General features: G+C 39.1%; 2 protein-coding genes across 2 annotated transcripts in view; one reads left to right on the plus strand and one right to left on the minus strand.

The window, feature by feature from the left end:
* The window catches only part of NIFK (nucleolar protein interacting with the FHA domain of MKI67), a gene marked incomplete at its 3' end in the record, with an annotated part of 26533 nt that extends 20302 nt beyond the window's left edge, over positions 1 to 6231 (minus strand). Inside the window, 1 exon segment of the mRNA XM_006878409.1 lies at positions 5975 to 6231. Within this exon segment, the coding sequence (XP_006878471.1) occupies positions 5975 to 6231 (257 nt within the window).
* Positions 6230 to 23574, plus strand: TSN (translin). Its single transcript, XM_006868738.1, has 6 exons — positions 6230 to 6295; positions 7314 to 7407; positions 8829 to 8925; positions 15033 to 15148; positions 16142 to 16221; positions 23341 to 23574. The coding sequence occupies exons 1-6, from the start codon at positions 6230 to 6232 to the stop codon at positions 23572 to 23574; spliced, it is 687 nt and encodes a 228-aa protein (XP_006868800.1).
* The last annotated feature ends 1059 nt before the right edge of the window (positions 23575 to 24633 follow it).

Raw genomic sequence — 24633 nt, forward strand, 5'->3', positions numbered from 1 at the left:
ATTCCACAGTATACCACCATCACCACCAGACCAACCATGAGGAGGAAGAGGATAATATAAAACACATGTTTTGTCTTATCATATTCCAATTATTTTGTCGTGTTATAATTGTCTTGTCTCTTATTATTCATTTACTTTTAAATGCTATTTTAAGATTTTTGTTGTTGTTGTTTCTTGTAAATCCACCTGCTGAGGATCTGGCTTTAGTATTTTATCTACCATTTCAATATTAAATGTAACAATAAATCCTTTGTAAGGAACTTGCATCCTGACTTTTCTTCATGGCAGCTGACAGTGTAAATAATAAAACAATGTAAGACCTTCCTAATGCCTAATACCAAGTGGGCAAGTTGCCCTATTTTTTTAGGGTTTGAAGAGTTTGTGTTTTGCTTTTTTCTTTTTCAAATGTGCAGTATAGTGGTATCTGTATAAGTGTTAACTTTGGTGGATTTTGTCCACAAGTCTGAAATTTATACTTTGACATACACTACTGGTTGGTTTGTTTTTTCTCAATGTAGAGCTCTATTTGATTTCTTGACTGCTGCTTCATTGTTGATTGTGGACCCAAGAAAAATTAACTCCTTGACAACTCCAAACTTTACTCTATTAATTATAATGATATTTAATGGTCCAGTGATGAGAATTGAAAAAAAAATTTTTTTATTGTGAATTGAGTGATAATTTACATGGGAGAACATCAGCTTTATGTTCATCCTTTTGTATTTCATTTCATTGCAATGATTACAATCCTCTCCATGTATCAGCATTCAATAACATTTGCTTCCATTCCCTCTGCTGTTGTTGTGTTTTTTGGATGTTTGTTTGTATTTTAAACAAAACAAAACAAAAAAATCAGTGAGATCCTCACACCAGCATTAACAGTGACGTTAAAAAAAACAAAAACAAAAAAACCAACTGAGGACAACAAATGCTGGTGATGACATGGAAAGACTGGGACCCTCCTACATTGCTTAATGGAACTATAAAAAAGATTCAACCACTCTGGAAAATGGTATGATACTTCCTCAGAAAGTTGGGAAATAGAAATACCTTATAACCCAGCAATCCCTCCATTTGGTATATATCCACAAGACATATGAACCAAACATGAGTAGATAAATTCAGGAAATTGTTTGAACAGAATAAGGGGACACTTTCACCAGAAGAAGAAACAAATCTATCTTGGAAGAAGTACAGACAGAAAGCTTCTAAGAAGCTAGGGTGGTGAGATTTTGTCTCATGCTTCATTCTTTCATCATACTTATTTGATCTGTATGCTGATCAAATAATCTGAGAAGCTGGATTACATGAAGAAGAATATGGCATCAGGATTGGAGGAAGACTCATTAACAACCTATGATTTGCAGATGATACAACTTTGCTTGCTGAAAATGAAGAGGACATAAAACTCTTACAGATGAAGATCAAAGATGACAGCCTTCATTATGGGTAGTACCTCAATGTAAAGAAGACAAAAATCCTCACCACTGGGCGAATGAATAGCATCATGACAAATGGAGAAAATGCTGAAGTTGTCAAAGACTTCATTTTGCTTGGATCCACTCATGGAAGTAGCAGTCAATAAATGAAATGACACAATGCATTAGACAAAACTGCTGCACAAGACATTTTTAAAGTGTTCAAAAGCAAAGATGTCAGTTTGAGGACTAAGGTGCGCCTAACCCAAGCCACAGTATTTTCAATAGCTTTATAAGCATGTGAAAGTTGGACAATGAATGAATAATGAAGACAATAGAAGTACTGATGCATTTGAGTTATGGCGTTGGAGAATATTAAAAGTACCATGTTTTTCTAAAAGAACAAACAAATCTGTGTTGGAAGAAATATGGCCAGAATACTCCTTAGAAGTCAGGATGATGAAACTTCATCTCTCATACTTTGGCCATATTAGCAGGAGGCACCAGTCCCTGGAGAAAGAGATCATGTTTAGTAAAGTAGAGAGTCAGATAGAAAAAGAAGACTCCCAAAGAGATAGCTGGCACAGTGGCAGCAGCCACTGGTTCAAGCTTCACAATGATTGTGAGGATGACTCAGGAACAAGCAGTGTTTTGTTCTGTTCTAAGGTGGCTATGAGTTGGAACCAAATCAATGGCACCAAACAACAACAACAACCCTTTCGTGTGTGCTGTCATCTGCACATTGCAGGTTGTTAAAGAGTCTTCCTCCATGGATGGCCATGGTTGAATTTCAGTTTGTGAGCAGAGCCTGTCCTTGTGAGGTTATTGTAGATAGATCCTCCCTATGGCTCACAACCTTTATTTCCATCTCTGAGTGGCTCTGACTACCTGGAAAGCAGTTTTACTTGTGGTGTACGTTGGTGGAGGCCTGCCTCACTTCTGATCACCAGGGGAGTGTGAAGGACCAGGGGAAAATAAGAAAAAATGAAATTGTACCTTTGTCTCTGTGAGCCACAGGTAGGTTTCTGCAACACGAATATATTTTCTTGTCTCTAATGCTATTCATGAACTCCCAAGATGGCTGCAGCAGGTCCAGTTTACTGCCACTGTCCATCAGTCACCTCTCTTGTCGTGTCTACTCAACTCTCTCACCCAGTAAGCAAGTTTCTAATCCTTCCTCTGAAGCTCAGAGTTCCAGGACCACCCTCTTCATCTGTTTTGTCTGGTTTTCCGTATTCTTGCTGCAGAGAGTCCGCATAGCCTTTCTGCTTAGTCTGCCATCTTGCCTCCCTTGTTGAGAGTTTCCAGTTATAATCCTAGGGGGAAAACAAAATAAAGATTCCTCCTAACGTTGTGTGGTCAAATATCCTTTGTATTGCTAACACCAAAGAGTTAATTAATAAAGAAAACTCAGTGCCCATATGTCTATGTTATACAGTGGTTTATAAGTTTAAATTTTAAACTAGGCATATTCTTTCTGTTTTATTCTATTTTGACAGTTTGTTGTGTCTAACTTCTATTTTGATAATCAAGTTAGAGTCCATGGCTAATGTTTTTCATTAAGTAATCTAAAAATCACAATTCTTTCCTAGGAGAAAAATTGCTTATTGTACCTGGCTTATAACCACTCATTCTGATTTGATTTAAAGACAAGTGAGTGCTTGTGGACTAAACTGTCTAGATTATAAAGAGGTAATGAAGTGAATTCATATTAACAGAGGTGCTTGTGTTTATAGCAACTTTGAAAGAAAATTATTTTTAAGAAAAAAGAAAGAATAGGTTAAATAGAAAGATAAAAAAGGTTAATTTCTTAAGAGTAAAAAAGAAAATAGTTTTGTCTTAAAATGGAAAGTCTGGTCAGGCCAGAATATGAAAGAAAATAAAAGGATATAAATTAAGTTGCAAACAGAGAAAAGTTAAATGAAAGGCTAAACTTGTGCCACAGAGAATAGAAAAATGTGTATGTCTATTTTGGTCTGAAAAAGGATGTGCTCATACATTTTTATGAATGATTGTAGTAAAGGAAATATATACAAAGGCAAGGAATAGTGGTAAGTTTGTTAAAGATACTTGCTTGGTATAATCAAGGCTTTAGCTTACTTGTAGTTACAAGTTCAATATGTTGATTTATAAAAATATTTAAAAGCTTTAACATCAAATAACATACAAAGCAAACACTTGGGTTTCTCACTTAGGATAAACTTAAGATAACACAGTGTTTCTTGGTCACTGAGTTAAAGAGTTAATGTTTATTCTTGAACAATCTGCCTTCAAAAGAGGTAAAACAAATTGCTGAGTCTAATGAAGTCCTGACAATTTGCTGTTGTTGTTAAGGACTGTTGAGTTGGTTTCATCTCATAGTAACCCTATATAGAATTTCTGAGGAGTGGCTGGTGGGTTTGAACTGCTGGCCTTGCAGTTAGCAGTCCAGTGCTTATCCTACTGTACCACATAAGACAAGTTAGAACATCATAAAAAGTCACAAAATATTTTTTGTTGGGAAAAAAAAAATGCTTATTACTCTCTCTTATGCTGGGGATTTGGAACTCTACTCTCTGTACAACCCTAGGAGTCTCCCACTTTTCAGGCTTTCAGAGTCACTGAGAGGTTGTGAGCCCCAGGAAAGAGCTACTTTAAATAGAATTCAGGAGAATGATACTGAGGTACATCCAAATGTTTCACAGAAAAGTCAAGGAAAATAAGCAAGAATTCAGAAAGTGCTACAGGAAAAAAATCAAACAAGATAAATACAGCATTGGAAACAATACAAAACCTGCAAACAGAAATCCAGATTAATACTCAAGTAAGGAGCTCTGGTAGCGTAGTGGTTACGAATTGGTCAGCAGTTTGAAACTACCAGCTGTTCCGCGGGAGAAAGAGGAGGCTTTCTGCTCCCATAAAGATTTACAGCCCTGGAAACCCTGTACAGGGTCGCTATGAGTCGGAACCTACTCCACGGCACATAAGCACCACCACCACCATCAAAAATACACAATACACTAAAAGAATAAATGAGTAGAACTGAATCAATGGATATTAGAATTAGTGAGCTTGAAGATAAAGCTTTCAATATTAGGATAATAGAATAATTAGAAAAAATAACAGACAGCTGAAGAAAGCCTATGATGCATGTGGGACAACATGAAGAAGACTAGCCTGTAGGTAATCAGAATATTCCAGAATCGGAAGAGAAAAAGGAAACCACAGGAAAAATAGTCAAAAAGTTGTTGAAAACAAATTTCCCTAACATTATGAAAGATGAAATTATAAGTATTCAAGGAGCTGAATGGGTCTGAACAAGACAGACCCCCCCAAAAAAATCACTAAGATATACCACAATGATACTTTGCAAAATCAACGACAAGGAAAGAATCCTGAAAGTAGTTTTGGGAGAAGTGGGTGGAAACAAAATGTTACCTACAAAGACAAACCAGTAAGATTAAGTTCTGACTTCTCAGAAGAAACCCTGCAGGCAAGAAGGCAATGGGGAGACGTATACAAAACTCTGAAAAAAAAAAACCCCCACAAAAAACAACAACAACTGTCAACCAAGAATCATATGCCAAGCAAAACTATCACTCATAGACGGTGGCACAGTGAGAACATTGCCAGATAAACAGAAATTAAAGGCATTTGTGAAAACTAAGCCAATTTTATAAAAAACACTAAAGGGATTTCTTTGAGCTGAGAACCAACAACAGCAGACAACTGTATATTGACATACACAGACGCTCCACCCAGGATACAATATAGATATAGTATTGTAGTCCTGATGCGGCGCTGTGGGTTAATGTGCCAGACTGCAACGCTGTTTGAACTGCAAGGAGTCGGCAGTTCAAGCTCACCAGCTGCTCCTTGGAAACCCTATACAGGGTCGCTATGGGTCAAAACTGACTTGACAGCACTTAACAACAACAATAGAGGTATCCAGAGGAAAAAAAACCTACAAGAGTGAAGATAGGGAGCCAGAGATATTAGTCTATAATGAAGACATCTACAGCACAAAAAAAGGGAAAGTACAGTTATAGAGGTCGGCGGTTCAAGCTCACTAGCCACTCCTTAGAAACCCCATACAGCGCCGTTATGAGTCGGAACCAACTTGACGGTGTTTAACAACAGCAGCAACAGCAGTTATAGAATACCAAACGGCAAGGAAGTCAAGTACATTTAAAGATAAAAAAGACCGTTTTAATTTGCGAAAGAAATTAGTAAATTACTGGGTAGCCTAAAAGAAATGTAATATACCTTCACTCAATTCACAATATAAAGTTAAAAAACAAACAAAAAAATAAAAAACGAATAATATATTTTTGTAATGGTTGCAGCAGTTTATTGGCAGGTAGCTGCCAGATATTCAAGCCTGATTCAGAAGATGTGGTACTGGGGATATCACTGCTGACGTTAAAAAAGCAGAGAAGAGCAAATAGAAGTTTACTTGTGCTTTATTGACTATCCAAAGGCAGTTGACTGTGTAGATCATAACATACAGTGGCAGTTCAGTGCATTATCCTGCAGCGCTGGCCTTTCCAAACGTTTCAGACGGAAACTGCCCTTGCCTTCTTCCCAATCTTTTGGGCGGGTTCAGGCAACGACCCGACTCCCGACTCGGTGACGGCGCCTCAGGCAGCGCGGCGGGCAGCCTGGACTCCGGCGCGTCGAGGACCTCGGAGGACCCCTGCGACGGCGCTTGCGTAGGGCCGGGTGGTCGTGGCGACGGCGGCGGGCTGTGCGATTGACTGCCTTGGCTGTACCCAGGGCTCATTTCTCTGGTCGCCAACCTTGCACTGGCTGACTTTTGAGACACCAGCGCCATGTCTGTGAGCGAGATCTTTGTGGAGCTTCAAGGCTTCCTGGCTGCGGAGCAGGACATCCGAGAGGCGAGCTCCCTCCCTTCCATCCCCTTTTCTTCTCCTTGTCTTCCTGGACCACCTCAACCCGGGTTCCTCTTCCCTCTGTCTCAGGCGGTTTGGAAACCTTCCCAGAGCTCTCTCTGTTAATGATTTAGGGCGCTCCACATCGGATGCTTCTCTTTTGGCTTCGAGCCCGTCACCGGCCTCATTTGAATGTTAGCTTTCCTCCTTTACAACGTTTGTATTTGTCGAAGACTCCGTTAGCCCTTGGATCATTTCATGATTTATAGTTGATCTCTTAATAGCCCTATGACTCCTATTTGAATGGCTTCTTGTACCACATAGGTTGTAAGTCCAAACGATACTGTCCCCTACAAATTCCCTCTCCGCGGTCTGGTTTTAATCTCTGTTTTTCTTCAGTTCTCACACACAAGTTTCCTGCTCCAGGACTCAGGCATGAATGTGCTCTCCACGTTCTTAGTTGTTATCTCATGTTTATCTCCTTCACCTCTCAATCTCAGTTTCACCTTTCCTGTTCTGTTTTCTCGTGGCGCTTAGATTTTTTCATTACTCGTGTCACTTAAAAATTTTCCCGTTTCCCCACTATACTTTAAACTGCAAGAGGGAATGGATTATTTTTGTTTGTTTGTTTGTTCTTCTGGCAGTCGGGAAGGGATTATTTGCTTGGTTTTGAGTGTTTACAGTGTGTAGCAAACTGAATGTTATTGTGTCTAATTGTGTACAAGTTATATTCACATACATTGACCCTTAATTTTTGTAGCCTCCCCTCCCAGATAATTGGGGATGGGGTGGGTGGCTATTCTTTGAAGACTAAAGATGAGGAATCTTACACTATTTAGTGCCTGGTTCAAAGCACTCTCAGATGATGTAGTAAGTGAGTCAAACTGTCTACAAGTTCAGCCCTACCTAGTAAAGATCATTGGTGTTTTGAATGTATGTGCAGGTGTGATTGTTTACCTAGTATATTTGACTATGATTATAATTATGTTGAATTTATCTGATATTTTTATTTTTAATTCTCTAGGAAATTCGAAAAGTTGTACAGAGTTTAGAGCAAACAGCTCGGGAGATTTTAACTCTACTTCAAGGGGTCCATCAGGGTTCTGGGTTTCAGGACAGTAAGTACTTTGTTTTTCTTTTATTTTTTCATCCAATTTATCAGTATCTTAGTTAGAAAGTGAATTTCCAACCAGAAGGTATATCAAGTTTATTATTTTATTATGAAAAATGTCCACTATAGTATTTGGTGTGTAAGAATTGGAGAAGTAAATGAGTCGATAATTTGTAGACTTACAGTGTTCTGTTTAATTACTTTTTCACTTCTATGGTGTGTGCCATAGGATAAGTACTTGACCTCAAGAACTGCAGTTCAAACTCACCAACTGCACCTTGGAAACCCTATACAGGGTCACTGTTGTTAAATAACTCTGTTGTTGTTAAGTGCCATCAAGTCATTTCCAACTTATTGCCACCCTGTATCGGGTTTCCAATGAGCACCTGGTGGGTTTGAACTGCCAACTTTGCAGTTAGGAGTATAGTGCTTATCATAAAGCACCATGCCAGGGCTCCCTGTTGTTGTTACGTATCTAGCAACTTTTTTTGGCTTAAAAAAAATCAACTGTTTCAGTGACTGAATACAGCTTTACATGCATTTGTAAATAGGAGATGGTCAATATAAGATGTTCTTAAATCAAGGTATTTACAGTCAGCCCCTCATATGGAAATCAAGTATGTCAAGTTTAGACATGGAACCTTCATTTTAGATGTAGCCAACACTGGTAATATAGTTAAAATAAGTTTCCAGGTGGAGATTGACATAATCATATAATTTTATAGGAGTACATTTACAGGCAAGATTTGATGCTGTGGTTCTTGTTGACTTTCTTGAAGTCATCACCTGACTTACGGTGACCATATGCAGAAGGAGTGAGCCATTTTTTAATCAGCCTGCTGTGATCCATAGGATTTTCACTGGTGCCATTCCATTGGTTTTAATGGTACGGAGTTGATCATCATGATCAAGAATTATTGACAGAAACTCTTTAACAAGTACTCTTAATTTCTAGATGTCTTCGGATAATTGGGTGCAGTAGGATCTGGTATACAGCCCTTTAAGGTTGAAGTCATTTAAGACACCTTATCATTACCTTTCCTTACATATTCCCATCAAGTTTTTGTTTGCTTATTCTGAAGCACTTTGTTGTTGTTGCCGGTAAGTGCTGCCGAGTCATTTTCTAACCCATAATGGTGCTGTCCCATATAGGGTTTCCAAGGAGCAGGTGGTGAGTTTGAAATGCAGACCTAACAGTTCAAACAGACCTTTTGGTTGAGTGCTTACATCACGACTCCTATTTAGCATTAGTTAGTAGGGAAATTAGAAATGATATTTTGAGATGGACAAGCGATGTGTATACTCTACAATTGGTTGTGAAATTTTAAAAGTTGACTTTTTCTAGGTAGACTATATTATTAAGTCAGATCTGCATTTGAAATTTGGAAGTTTTTCATTATTCTTGGTTGTTTTTTTTTCGGTGATCAGTTCCAAAGAGGTGCTTGAAAGCTCGAGAGCATTTTGGTACAGTAAAAACACATCTCACTTCTCTGAGGACCAAGTTCCCTGCTGAACAGTACTACAGGTGTGTAAGAAAAGAATTATTTCATTATATTAAATTGAAAAGAAAAAAAAAAAGGAATGATGCATTAAATGACTGCTGATAACTAGGTAAAGATTTTTCTACATAGAAGAAACAACAGGATCAAAGTGTTAATGTTGTAGTTAAGTGCTGTTGAGTCGTATTCGTATTGGCTCTATCTAGGGTTTCCAAGGAGCGGCTGGTAGGTTTGACCTGTTGACCTTTGTGGTTCACAGTCCAGTTATGATCCTACACCAAACTAGGAGTGGTGGTATTTTAATAGTGACAAAATTAAGGATTTAGTTTTTTCCCAAATTTAATTAAGAAGCATGTATTCATTTTGCAGAGAGAAATAATTAAAAAGAAATGTCTACTGTATGAAGTTCAAAATAGAGAATTTTTGTTGTTGCTAAGTGCTGTTGAGTCTGTTCTTACTCATAGCGACCCTGTATAGCATTTCGGTGGAGCAACCAGTGGGTTTAAACTGCTGACATTGTGGTTCATAGTCTAGTGCTGATCCTACAACACCATACCAGAAGTTCAAAATAGAGAATGTCTTTGCTTTATCCAAGTTGTTAGTGAAATTGGGTGAACAGTTGCTGTGTTATTGTTGATGGTGTTTATGTGCCATGGAATTGGTTCTGACTCATAGTGACGCTAGAGGGTTTCCAAGGCTGTAAATTATCTTTTCCCCCCAAGTTTTTGTTGAGAATTCAGTGAAAGTTTACAGGGCAGATCATCAGTTTTACACTCAACAATTCATATACTTTGTTTCATTACAATGGTTATAATCCTCTCCATGTACCATCAGTTAATAGTATTTCTCTCTATTCATTTTAGCTCTCTCTCTCTTTCTTTTTTTAACACTCAGGCATATATAATAATTTACAACACCAAAGGGCACATGCAGCAAGTCTGTCTCCTGGCCGCCAGCTCTTTGTCTCTCTCTTTCTATGAATCTTGAATCCTCAGCTGCTCCCTTTCTCCATGTCCCCAGCTTTGTCTACATTTCTGGTGTTGCTGCTTCTCTGGATAAGGTCCCACATTCTGCTTGTGCTCTTCTCCCTTGATGGCCCTAGAGTCCTCTGTTTCTGGACTGTAACATTAACCACAGCACTGTTTTTGTTACAAAACTTCTACCTTTATAATTGTGATAGTTGCAATTAAGTCATGATAACAATTATTCACTGTTGAATCATACGATTCTTATCCCCATCTCTTTTCACCAGACCCATCTAGACAAGATGAAAACTATTCAGTGGGGACTCTTTCCTCCCCCCCCCCCCCCCCCCCCCACACACACACACAAACTAAACTCCCTCTTGAAACTTTGTAAGTCAGTCACTTTGTGCCTTTATCGTCCCATTTTAGGTAGCCAATGTTTAAGTTGCCCATCCCTATCTACCCTGTGTACAGAGGGGATAGCACTGATACATGATGTGACGACACCTTCCTTCTCTGTCAGTATTTAGAACTACTACCTCCATGAGTATAGATCAAGTTCATCCAATTGTAGCAATTTATCCTTGTTTCCTTTATCAATTTTTTTTTTTTTTTTCCCAAACTTCCTCTAGTCGAGTTCTGATTATTAAGTCATGGAAGCTAGGTCAGATGAGTACTATCTGCAAGTTTGGGTGTTCTTGTGTGTGTCCTCTCACTTCATATCAGCTGGACACTTCATTCTCACCTCTAGCCCTGTGGCTTTGTCCTTGTCCACGGGCTCAGGTGTCCCCAGGTCTCACCACACTTTGGACCAACCAGTCCTTCCTCTTCTCTCTCTCATCTTCAGGTCAATGGGAATCTATGGAACATGGTTTAACTCAGCCCATTTCTTCATTGCTGTCTTTCCCCCTCTTTCACTCACTAGTAGATAGTGTGGTCATCAGCAAGCTTAAACATGCCTGCTCATGTGTACCTTTTGAATTTCAGTCTTAGAGGGGGTTTGTCCTGAATGGACTTGATTGCTTGACTTGATGGCCTCCTGGAGAACAACTTGCTGATTCTTGTAGTAGCCAGTCATGCTGACATTTTTGTTTTGGGTTTTTCTTGATGATCTTTCTTTGAAGATGTATCTTGTGTTACTCTAGCTGTTCCAGGCTGGTTTTCTTGTCCTTTCTAGTGGGAATGTCCCACCTCAGAAGGTTCTGGATGGGGCTTAGGACTCCACCTGAGGTCCTATACACTGCAAAGGCTCTGCAAGAGTCCTATTTCACTGGGCAAATTGTAGAACCCCTTTTAGGTATTCCAATCAGTTATAGGCTGAAGATGGGCTTACAGACGTTAAGTCATCATGTTTCCCGACATTCCTTTCTATCCCACTCAAGTGTCTATTTTACAATAGTAGCAAGGGAAACCAATATTCATAAGACAGTCAAGCATTTTAGTATTATTGCCCCTCTTCAGACTAAGCCTTGATCCCTGTATCACAGCAAGGCTGTAAATCTTTTTGGGATCAGCAAGCCTTATCTTTCTCCCACAGATCATCCGGTAGGTATGAACTGCTGACCTTGCAGTTAGCAGCACAGTGTGTAACCCACCCCACTAGCAGAGTCTAGGACACGTGGCAGGGTGTATACCCAGTCAAGTTTTACCTCAAAGTTTGAATTTTGTTCCAAGTGAAGAACTTGAGTATTGCTTGAATATAGAAAGTAAGAATTTCTGCTTAATTTTGTTTTCTTACTTAAGAAAAAAAAAAGTTTGCAAAGATACATGAGAATAAGTCAGAAAGTATTGCTACAAATTCCAGTTAATATATGCATGGTTTTATTCCAGTCAGAAGGTGTTTAAATATGTCTGTGCAATTGGTAGAAGAAGTATTTCAATAATACATTTGTCTTCATTTCATTATCTTGCCTTAAAAAGGAAGGATACTTTTTGTGCCATGGAAATAATGATTTTAAGGTCAGGATTAATACCAGATTAAACAAATCCAAAAACCTCAAATGGTCATCTTCCTAGATCAGTGAAACCTTGAGATAAGTTTTTGGGCATGCTGCCCTTCATAAAATGACAGTTTTAGATGGATCCTGTATTTTAAGGAAGGTCATCCGGAAGACTTCAGAAACCAAGAGAGTGAAGAACATCAGCCTCAAAACTGTCACTGAAGTCTAGAAATTGGTGAAAGAAGACTGTAGAATTACCATTGATTTGATAGCTGCTGAAGTTGGGATCTCATTTAGTTCTAGCGTTTTCAGTATTAAGTAAGTATCTTGACCTCAGCAGACTTTTGGCTTGCTATGTGCTAGAAGCATTGCTGATATTTCTATCAGTCTTGTAAGCAAGAATGAAGCTATTGCAGATCAATTCAAGGAATGATTTATAACCAGGATGAGTACAGGGTATACCAGTACGATCCAGAGAGCAAGGTTCAGTCAAAACAAAGACTTCCAAAGGAATTTGCTGGGCCAGTTAAAGTCAAGGTAGAGAGGTCAGCCTAGGAGGTTATGGCAACTGTTTTTTTTCTGGGACCCCCAAAGGGATAATCTTGATAGATTTTCTTGAATGACCCAGGATGATCACGGGGGCTTATTTAAGTTTTAATAAAGTGAATACTGCATTGGTGAGCAAAAGGCCAGGATAGTTGTGCTGAGGAATTTTTTCCATCATGACAATGCACTTGCTCTTCTTTGAGGATAGTAAGGGCTGGATTGGAGGAAGACTCATGAACAAAATAGATTTCTGGGACCTCCTAAAAATTAGAAACCTGTGTGTATGATTGGATTTTGACCTATATTTTTCTCATACTCTACCCACAAGGTTGGCTCTTCAAACCCACCAGCTGCTCTTTGGAAACCCTGTACAGGGTTGCTATGAGTCAGAATTAACTCGACAAAACTTATAACAACAGTACCAATCCAGGACCTTTATTGTGACCCCTTTCAGAGCAATTGGTAGGGGTAACTGGGCACTGTCTAATTCTTTCTGGTCTCATAGTTGTGGAGAGATTTTCATGGTCCAGTAGTCATGGCTGACCCTGCTGGTATTTCAAATGCCGGTGACATTGCTTCCAACATCACAGTGACATACAAATGGTGTTCGACACTTTTCTGCCACTGTGTTTGGGAAATTGTACTATGACCCCTTCCAGAGCAATTGATCAGGGTAGCCAGGCACCATCTAATTTTTCTGGTTCCAAGGTTGTGGCTACTGTGGCTCTTGTGGTTCATTGCTTTTGTAGTTGTTAGGTACAATCGAGTTGGTGCCAACTCATGACAACCTTATGCACAACAGAACTAAACACTACCTTGTCGTGCTCTAACCTCACAATTGTTGCTACATATGAATAGCAGTGGAACACTTTCAGCACCAGAATATTGAAACATGATGAATAGCATGTGATCCATTAATCGTTTGGAATAATTGTTTCATTGTGTCTTTGATCCTCTTCAATCTTCTTTACTCTGAATGGGAAGAGACTAATAATTTGAATGGAAAGGCACCAATATTTGAACATTAGATGGCCTATTACATGCTTTTATATTTTAAATGGTTGGTAAAAAAGGAAAACTACCCAAAGAAGAATGTATGATAAAGACCAGAAATGGATTGCAAGGCCTAAAATATTTACTGACCCTTTACAGAAAGCGTTTTTGGCCCCTGCTTTAAGGTAATAGGTAAAGCGCAGAGAAGTAGGACAGTAAAGTTGAAAGGATCTTCAGGGCCATTTAACTTGGATCTCACACAGATTGCCCTCTGCCCGGATTTGACTCTCAGTAGGCTTTTTTTGACCTGTTATTTTATTGAAAAAAATTTTTAGTTTGTCACCACATTTGAAAATCTTTGTAACTTAAATATCTTGATATTAAATGCCATCTAGCTGTTTCCTACTCATAGTGACCCTGTATAGGGTTTCTGAGGAATCGCTGGTGAAAATCTACTGTTCTACTTTAAGTATTCTAGCTCAGTTTAACTGCAGTATCATTAGATTTTAGGAGTCCCGGTGTGGCACTGGGTAGAGCACTGGACAGGAAAGTCGGTTTCAACCAGATGGTTGGTGGTTCAAACTCACCAGCTGTTTCTCAGAAACCCTGTATAGGGTTGCTATGAGTCGGAATCGAGTCAATAGCACTTAACAACAACTTCACTAGGTTTTAAGTCCATCTGTGTAGTAATTGCAGATGGTAGTGGTTTCTCTTGTGTGTGAATCAGGATTTTCTTGATAGCATACCCTTACGTTAAAATATTGTAAGTTAGATGTTGAGATTTATATATACTTATAGTTGTCCAAAATTGATCAAACATACAATCAAGAATGTTAATTACTGATAATTACTGGTGATGCAAAGGAAGGAGGGACCAGTCGCTGGAGAAGGATATCATGTTTAGTAAGGTGGAGGATCAGAAGAAAAAGAGGAAGACCCCCAACGAGATGCATTGGCCAAGTGGCAGCATCGATGGACTCAAGTGTGGCAGCAGTAGTGAGGTTGGTCAAGGATTGGGCAGTGTTTTGTTCTGCGGTGCATAAGGTCGCTATGGATCAATACCGACTCAATGGCACCTAACAACAACAACAACAACAACAACAACAATAGCTGTCCCTGATAATTTTCTTTGTCTCTGATCTATATCATTGCTCTCCTAAGGCGCATACTGTTGTACTTCTTCCAACAAATCTGTATTGGGAAAAGTACAACTAGCATGCTCCTTAGAAGCCAAGACAGCCAGACTTCATCTCTCATACTTCAAACATATTATCAGGAGGGACCAGTCCCTGGAGACGGACATCATGTTAGGTAAAGTAAAGGGACAGTGAAAAACAGAGAGACCCCCAATGAGATGGATCAACACAGTAGCAGCAAGAATAGACTCAAGTGTAGCAGCAATTGTGAGGATGGTGGCATTTCATACTGTTGTGTGTAGGATCACTGTGGGTTAGAACCGACTTGATGGCACTTAACAATCATAGCAGGTTAGATGATGAGATTGATGTACAATTATAGTTGTCTCTGATAATCATCTTTATGTTTTATATATTGTGGTTTCAAATGAGATTTTACTTGAAACAAGATTCTATTTTTAAAATGTTTGAATGTGGCTATATTAAGTCTTTCTTTCTTAAGGCCTTTAAACCCTAATCACTCTCCCTAAACCTGATTGATTACCTGATACAGATTCCATGAGCACTGGAGGTTTGTGTTACAGCGCTTGGTCTTCTTGGCAGCGTTTGTTGTATATTTGGAATCAGAAACACTAGTGACTCGAGAAGCTGTTACAGAAATTCTTGGCAGTAAGTATCCTCACTAGTGGTGATCTCCATAATCCAGTATGGGAGCTTAGCTTTTTGTGGGAGGGCTTGTTGCTTGTGCTTTCTTTTAATTAAAACAAAAGAATGAGAGCCAAATGGAAAACCAGGTACTTGGAAACACAAAAGTTGAGACTACCTAGTGCTTAATTTTTACTTGGGTATGTTTTTATGAGTGGACTTTCTTTGCAGCTTTTAGTTTTTAAAAATGTCAGAGATGGAGGCAGAGATGATGACGTGGAGAGATGGAGCGGCTGGGGACTTTAGACCCAGAGAGGGAGAGGGACTGTGTGCTGATGACCGTGGTGGGGGTGGGAGGTGGGGCAGGCTTACAGGATATACCCTTTAGTTGGTTGATGATGCATGGAGGGGATCATAACCATGGCAATGAAACGATATACATAGGATGAATGTAAAGCTAATGTTCTCCCATGTAAACTATCACATAATTTACAATAAAACATTTTAAAAAAACAAAAACAAAATGGCATGTACTGTCCCCCCCCCAAAAAAAAAACCAACCAAACAAAAAAAAATGTCAGCCAAGCAGAAAAGTTAAAGAATAGTACAGTGAATACCTGTTTGCATGCTACTGCGATTCACCACTTCACTTTTTACTGTCTCTGCTCAGTAGTTCTGTTTCACAGTATTGTGTGTGTACGTGGTGAACCATTTGAGAGTCAGTTGCAGGCATTGTGTCTTCTCCCTTAAGTTGTTCAGACCACATTTAAAACAGTGGTGCTCTGTGACATAATTACAGGGCCCACCTTGGTGGCATTTCTGTTTGAGAGAAGAATGGAAGAAAAATTGAATTTTGCTTTAAGTGGTCTTGTTGCCAAGGTTGTGAAAATGTGTAAGAAACCTGTTTGAAAGGTTGATCCTTTTTTCACTTGGTTTGAGAAAAATGAAATATAAAGATACAGAATATCTTACATTTCATTCACTGATGACCTTCACTTGACTTTGCTTTGTTTTTAGTTGAGCCAGATCGGGAGAAAGGATTTCATCTGGATGTAGAAGATTATCTCTCAGGAGTTCTAATTCTTGCTAGTGAACTGGTAAGAAATTCAATAAATTGCCTTTTGCTTTTGATCTTCCCACTGCACTGTCAGTTTTTAAATGAATACAAAAATTCTAGCGTCCTGGTATCAGGGTTACTATGAATCTGAACTGACTTGACTAAACTAACAACAGTAGCAACATAATTTTCTAGCCATCTCAGTAAGCATGTAGTCTGTGACTGCAGTGTGTGGTACGCCTTGCTTTGTTGTTGTTGTTTGTTGTGTGCTATTGAGTCAGCTCCAACTCATAGAAACCCTGTATAGGGTTTCCGAGAAACAGCTGGTGAGCTTGAACCACCAACCTTATGGTTGAAACTGACCTTGCAGTCCAGCGCATTCGCCACACTAGTCATCAAATAAATGCCATTTCAGAGGATGAGGTAGCTTTGTGCTTATAAGTCTACCTAACTGCTATTCTAAACAATTGTTTACTATTACTAATTTACTTAATAATTTACTAAATCATCTTCCTTTTGTAAAACTTGCAGGGCTCTACAATTTTTTATAAATATAAATGATGCTATCATGAACACTGGAGTCCTGGTGTGACACTGTGGGTTAATGCTCTGGACTGCAAGGTCGGTGGTTCAAGCTCACCAGTTACTCCTCAGAAACTCTATACAGGGTCCCTGTGGGTTGGAACTGACTCTACGGCTCTTAACAACAACAGCAACATCATGAACACTAATAGCCTTTTTCTCCTTCTGAATTGATTTCTGTGTGACAATCTCTCAATAATCTATATATTGTTAAATTTTTCTCCAAAACTATTACATGAATTAACATAACTACCAAGAGACTGAACTCCTGGTGTGGCGCTGTAGGATAAGCATTGGACTGCAAACTACAAGGTCGGCTATTCAAACCCAACAGCTCCTCCTTGGGAACCCTATACAAGGTCGCTATGAATCAGAAACAACTCAAAGGCACTTAACAACAACAACCATCAAATTAATAAGCTAATGTGTTTCTCTGTATTTCCTGGAAATTGGTGGTTGGGTGTAGAAGTGACTTGATCAAGTTTACTTCTACTTTTCAATATATGTACATTACATATTTTTAACTTTTTATTGTGAATTGAGTGAAGGTTTACAGATGAAATCATTAGCTTGATTTTGTCTGATACATTTTATTGCAAATGATAACATTTTGTTGCATCTCAGTGATTAGTCACCTCCCTGCAACATTAGTTCTCCTACTTTTTCCCTGTTCCCCATTTATAGCTTTTATTTCACAAATAAACAAAGCAAAAATATTTGATGCACACATTACAAAACAAAACAAAAAGTATGTATTAATTTAAATATCCAAAGATTACATTCTGTATGCCAGCTTCCATCCCATAGGCTCACAGCCTTACTTAGTTCATGGGTGTAGAGCCAGCAGCTGCTCTGTCTCTCCATGCCACTGTGTCTGCCGTCACTGCTTTTCTAGATAGGGACCTCTGCCACTCCTGCTCTTCCTTCTTGATGGTCCTGGGATTGTCTGTTCCTGAGATGAAAGATTAACTACTCCCCCCTTTTAGTTACACGTCTTCTATAATAACAGATGTGACAATAATCCTGCTAATAATTACTCATAATTGAATCATGACATCCTGTTACCATCATCTCCCATTCCCTTTCACCAGATCTATCTGGAAAAGAGGAAAACTATTCAGTGGGGAGTCTACTTTATTCCCCTCATTCTGAAACTAAGCACACCTATGAACGCTTGTAAGCCAGCTACTTCATGCCTTTATAGGCCCTCCCATTTTTTATAGCCAATGTCTAAATTGCCCATCTCTATCAACACAACTTGTTCCTTGAGCTGAAGAACCTTCCATTCTGGTTGGAAATTTGGGCAACTGTATGCATAAGCAAAAGTTCAGTTCTTCAAATTGTAGCAATTTATGTTTGCTAACAGTATCAGACATCTTTATCTTCATCTGGTCGGGTTCTGGTCAGCTTAGTCCTAGCCATCCAAGCCAGATGGGAGTTCACAAACAACTCCTTGCACTTCAGATCAGCTGGCCACTTCATTCAGCCCTAGTCCCCAGGGTCAGTGTCCATAGGCTCAGGAGTTCACACATTTCCCAAAACTTCAGACCAACCAAACTCAGCCCATGTCTTCATTGCTACATTCCCCCACTTCCAAACACAAGTAGACCCAGGTGGTCACCAGTGAGCATACTAGACTGTTCAAGGGTTCCCTTTGCGTTTCAGTCCTAGAAGAGGGTTTTCCATGATGGGGAGCTGACTTTTCTTGTCTTGATGTCTCTAAGGAAAATAGCTTGCTTTAAGGAGCTCTGGTAGCGTAGTGGTTACGAATCGGGCTGCGAACCATAAGGTCAGCAGTTCGAAACTACCAGCCGCTCCGCGGGAGAAAGATGAGGCTTTCTACTCCCGTAAGGATTTACACCCTCGGAAACCCTGTACAGGGTCGCTATGGGTCGGAACCGACTCGAAGGCACTTAACTTAACTTAAACTTAAGCAAGTCTTAGTTTTAAAACTTAAACATTCTGATTTTTTCTGTAGGTCTGTCTTTCAATAAGAATCCCATTCTCCCAGCAGTTCTGGATTTCTCTGCATGTCTATTCTAGTGGGAATGTCTCGAAGGTTTTGGGTGGGGCTCAGGTTTCCATTTAAGGCCCCATACTTTACAAGGGTATTATAAGAAACCTAGTTCACTGGGAAATTCTAACTCCCGTTTCAACAAAACCAATCTATAGGCTGAAGGCAGGCTTACAAGCTTTCTTTAATTAAAATTCTTAATACTGATTTCTATCACACATTTGTTGTTGTTAAGTGTCATAGAGTTGATTCCAACCCATAGTGAGCCTGCATAGGGTTTCCAAGGAACAGCTGGTGAGCTTGAATTGCTGAACTTTCAGTTCAAACTGACTTTGCAGCCCAGCACATTAACCCACAGCACCACACTACTCGTGTAACTGTGTATTTTAAAATAGGCAGGGGAAACCAATATTCATAATAAAATAAAACACATAAACCTTTTTTATTTCCTCCTCCAGTAAGTACCCTTTCAAGGAGCTCTAGTAGTGTAGTGGTTACAAATCAGGCTGCGAACCTCAAGGTCAGCAGTTCGAAACTAGCAGCTGTTACGCGGGAAAAAAGATGAGGTTTTCTGCTCCCATAAAGATTTACAGCCTCGGGAACCCTGTACGTGGTCGCTATGAGTCAGAACCAACTCCACTGCACATAACAACAACAACAACAGCATTACCCTTTCAGTCTATGACTGAATCTGTATCTCTACTCACAGGACATTGTTGTTCTAAGGTGTATGTAAATCACTACCTGTATCCCATTTAGCCCGTGCATACTTCCCTGTCTTCCCCTAGCTTCATTGTTCATCTGCCACCTTCCCTCTTGTGTATTGTCCTCCCTCTCCTTGGGTACTTTCCTTCCTGTTACCCTGAGCTAACGTGTGTCTATCATCTAGTCAATAAATTGTCCTCCCTCCCACCTCTGGGAACCATCAAAGAATGTTTCTTTCAGTATGGAAACATTTCTTAAGCTTTTGTAATACTGCTTTTTTTTTGATTGATTAATTTCTCTCCACTTAATGTCCTCCAGGTTTATCCATATTATGAGGTGTTGTGCAGATTCATTGTTGCATAGTATTACATTGTATGTACCAAAGTTTGTTTATCCATTCTTCCATTGATAGGCTGTCTCCATGTCTTTTCTGTTGTGATTAATGCTGCCATGAACATTGGTATACATTTATCTACTTGTATCCTGGCTTGCATTTCTTGTGGGTATATACCTAGTAGAGGGATTCTGGGTCAGAAGATATTTCTATTTACAACTTTCTGAGGAAGTGCCATACCATTTTCCAGAGTGGTTGAACCATTTTGCAGTCCCTTCTACAGTATAGGTGGGTTGCACTCTCTCTACACCCTTGCCAGCATTTGTTGTTTTCTGTTTACTTGAACTTCGTTGTTAATACTGGTGCGAGGTGATATTTCATTGTTGTAATGTTTTGCATCTCTATAATGGGTAATGAGTGTGAACATTTCATCATATATTTGTTGGGTGTCTAAATGTTTTCCTGGTGAAGTGTCTTTTCATGTCCTGTACCTTTTTTTAAATTGGGTTATTTGTCTTTATCTTGTAGAGGTGTTGCAGTTTTCTATAAATTTTAGATACTAGTCCCTTGCCTGATACATCATTGCAAAAAATTTTCTCCCTGTATGTGGGTTCCCTTTTTTCTTTTGAAAGAATCTTTTGATGCACATAAATTTCTAATTCTTAGGCGGTCCCAGTCATCTATTTTGCCTTCATCTGCTTGTATATTTTTTTATAACTTTTGATAGTCTCTGTATTCCATGTGTTAGAGCCACTAAGTTTGTCCCTATTTTGTCATTGATAATCTTTGTAGTTCTAGGTTTTACATTTATATCTTTAATCCACATTAGTTTGTTTTTGTATGTGGTGTGAAATATGGGTCTTGTTTCATTCTTCTGTAAATTGATTTCCAGTTTTACCAGCACCATTTGTTGAAAAGACTATCTCTACCCTATTTAATGTGTTTTGGCCCTTTGTTAAAGATCAGTTGACTGTATATGGATGGATTTACTTCTGAGTTTTCAATTCTGTTCCATTGATCTATTTCTCTTTCATTTTACCATTACCAGGATGTTTTAATCACTGTAACTTTGTCGTAAAATTTGAAATCATGGAATGAGAGACCTCCAACTTTGTTCTTTTACTTAAGCAGTGCTTTGCTTATCTGAGGTATCTTTCCTTTCTATGTGAAGTTTGTGATCATTTTTTCTGTCTCTTAAAGATTGTTGAAATCAGCATTGAGATTGAATTTTATATATATATATATATTTATATGTATATATATAAGTTGTATGTATATATATATAAAAGTAGTATTGAGATTTTCACAATGTTACGTCTTCCGACACTTGAGCTTGGTATATTCTTCCTGTTTTGGAAATCTCTTTTGGTTTCTTGTAGTGTGTTTCAGTTTTCTTTGTATAGGTCTTTTGTTTCTTTGGTTAGATTTATTTTTAAGTATTTCATCCTCTGGGTGACTATTGTAAATGGTATTGTTTTCCTAATTCCCTTTTCAGAGCTGTCTTTGTTAGTATAGAGAAATTCAACTGATTTTTGTATATTAACCTTGTACCCTGCCACTTCTGTGTGTCTTCCAATGAGCTTCAGTAATTTTGTTGAGTCTTTAGGATTTTCTGTGTATAGGATCATATCATCTGCAAATAAAGTTTTGCTTCTTCTTTGTCCATTTGGATGGATGCCTATAATTTCCATTTCTTGCCTTGTAGCTATGGTTGAGACTTCCAACACAGTTTTGAATGTTGTTAATGCCGTCGAGTCGGTTCTAACCCATAGCAACCTTGTATAGGTTTCCAAGGAGCAGCTGGTGATCTTAAACTACTTACCTTGTGGTTCAAACCAACTTTGCAGTCCAGTGCATTAATCCACAATAGGAGTAGTGATAAAGTGCATCCTTTTCTGGTTCCGGTTTACAAAGGGAATGCTTTTAATTTCTCTCCTTTGAGAGTGATGTTGGCTATTGGTTTTATACACATGCTCTTAATTATGTTGAGGAATTTCTCTTCAATTCCTACTTTATTGAGTGGTTTTATCAAGAATGGGTATTGGATTTTGTCCAATGCCTTTTCTGCATCAATCTATATAATCATGTGGTTCCTTTTTAAAAAAATTAATATGGTGCCTGTGAACCCGGGTGGAGACCTGGTGGGCCAGCAGTGTGGCAAGACCTGGGTACTCTTGGGCCCAGAGTCAGTGACATAGCCACAAAGGACTAGAGTGGAGAGTGAAGCGTTTAGCTGATAAGAAGAGAGGGCATATGCGTAAGAGTACCCACACTTGCAGGTAATACCCACTTGACCTGGCTTCAATAACTGGATGATCAGAGCTCAACTAGAAGGAGAAAGAAGAGAAAAAAAGAGTAATCTGATACAATTTGATGAACTTGACCTATATCTATCAAAAGAGGGAACAAATCTTTACAGCAAGGATCATTCCCACCCCCTCCATACACAGAGTAGAGTAGACAGGGATGGGCAGCTTGGACATTGGCTACCCAAAATGGGGGGGCTACAAAGGCAAGAAGCTTTCAAGAGGGAGCCTAGATCCAGAGGGTACAGAGGAAGATAGAATCTCCACTGAGTAGTATCCAGTTTGTCTGGGCTGGGCTGATGAAAGGAGATGGGGATATGTCTCTTGTACAATAGTGAATAATTATTATCAGGACTGACTGTGATGGTTGGAAATGTAAAGGTAAGACATTTTGTAGCAAAGGGAGGGGAGTGATTGACTTTGCAGTCCAAGAGCGGAGGCCTCTGGGACCATCAAGGGAGAAGAGTGGAGAGCGGGACCCTACCCAGAGAAGCAGTGACGCCAGAGATGGAGGCAGAGAAGATGACGTAGAGAGATGGAGTGGCTGGGGACTCAAGACCCAGAGAGGGAGAGGGGCTGTGTGCTGACAACCCAGGGGCAGGCTTGCAGGGTATACCCTTTGGTTGGTTGAGGATGCATGAAGGGGATTGTAACCATGGCAGTGAAATGATATACGATAGGATGAATGTAAAACTAATGTTCTCCCATGTAAACTATCACATAATTCACAATAAAACATTAAAAAAAATTTATATGGTGGATTGGGTTGTATTTTAGTTTATTAAACCATCTCTGTCTTCTGGTGTTTAGTGACTGGAGATCAGTTGGAAGGCTCTAGAAATGTAATCATTTGGCCTAGATTTGAAGACATAGCAGAATGGCTGTGATTACTCTGGCATTTGCGTATTAGCAGAAATGAGCAATAAAGTTCACACACGAATAATACTCTTTATTGTATAACAGCCAATTCACAAAATTGAGATTTTGGAAAATGTTAATTGCGTTAAACCTATATTTGGTTAAAATGATGTCATCATTATTAATGAAGGTTCTTTTCAGTAGAGGAATTTAATTTCATCTTAGTTTACACACAGGATGAAAGAGAAGATCAGTGTAGCTGCATAGGTGTGACATTCTTTTCTTAGTTGTGATTAGGGGGTAGATGGGCTAAGTAAGAAGCATCCATTGTATCATGTGTTCTCTGTTTTTCTTGTACAGTCACGTTTGTCAGTCAATAGTGTGACTGCTGGAGACTACTCCCGGCCCCTTCACATCTCCACCTTCATCAATGAGCTGGATTCCGGTTTTCGCCTTCTCAATCTGAAGAATGACTCATTGAGGAAGCGCTATGATGGCTTGAAATATGATGTGAAGAAAGTAGAAGAAGTGGTTTATGATCTTTCCATTCGTGGCTTCAATAAGGAAACATCAGCTTCTTATGTAGACAAATAAGAGGCGTTTTTCCTGCTTCTGGCCTTGTTTACCTCAGTGGTCGCCAGTGAGGGTGAGCACAGTGCCTCTTACCGTAGTTAGGATGCCCAGTTGCTAAACACTGCATTTTATTTTCTTAACCAGTTGTGTGATATATCAGAAGTAAAGCATTTTCTGAGGGGTTAAGGAAAAGATCTAGGGTAGAACTTCTTTGTTGTTTCAGTGAATTTGCTCTGTAATTCAATGTGTTTCATTTTTGTCAAGAACTGTAAATGTAAATCTCTTCTTGGTAAAGTTCTTTTTTTGCTTACCCTGATGTACTGATTGACAAGTTTTTGGTCTTGGTTGTGATTCTTCTAGATGTAACCTTTGACGGTTTCTTTATCCCAAGTCCTGATGTGGATAAGCAGTGGCAGCAAGGTCATTTTGAACTACAAGCTCGGTGGTTCAAACTCACCAGCTGCTCCTCAGAAACCTTACGTAGAGTAACTATGAGTCAGAACTGACTTGACAGCACTTAACCACAACATATCCCAAGTTAGCCACCCAGACCTAGGTACAGTCTGAATAGAGTTTAAAAATAATTTAAAGGAAGTATTGGCATTTGAAGGCAAAGAATAATATTTTATATTCTTTCTTATTTAGGGCTTCCCAGTAAATTCATTGTTGATTTTTTTTTTTTTTTTTTTTTTAAACAAGAGGGTGCTAGTCCAAGGGTTCTGTCATTGTCATGAAAGTACAAGAGATCTCAACTGCAAAGGCAGGCAGGTTTATCAGGAAGTTCTTGCATTGTGTGGCTTAGTAAGATCTTGTTATTGGTTCTGTTTTAAGGAACACAACCACCATAGGATTAGCACTGAACTGTTAACTGCGAGGTCGGCAGTTCAAACCCACCACCTGTTCCTTGGAAACCCTGTAGAGGGTAGCTATGAGTTGGAATGGACCCGAAGACTCTTAACAACAACAACCAGGTGGGGAGTAGGGCTTAATGTTTTCAAACACTTCTACTTCTTATGTTGCTGTAACGCTTTGCTAGTGCCGCAGACTTCTGGTAATCTTAAAAATCGTACTCACACATGT

Source organism: Chrysochloris asiatica, unplaced genomic scaffold (genome assembly GCF_000296735.1).
Source record: "Chrysochloris asiatica unplaced genomic scaffold, ChrAsi1.0 scaffold00123, whole genome shotgun sequence".
Classification (NCBI taxonomy): domain Eukaryota; kingdom Metazoa; phylum Chordata; class Mammalia; order Afrosoricida; family Chrysochloridae; genus Chrysochloris; species Chrysochloris asiatica.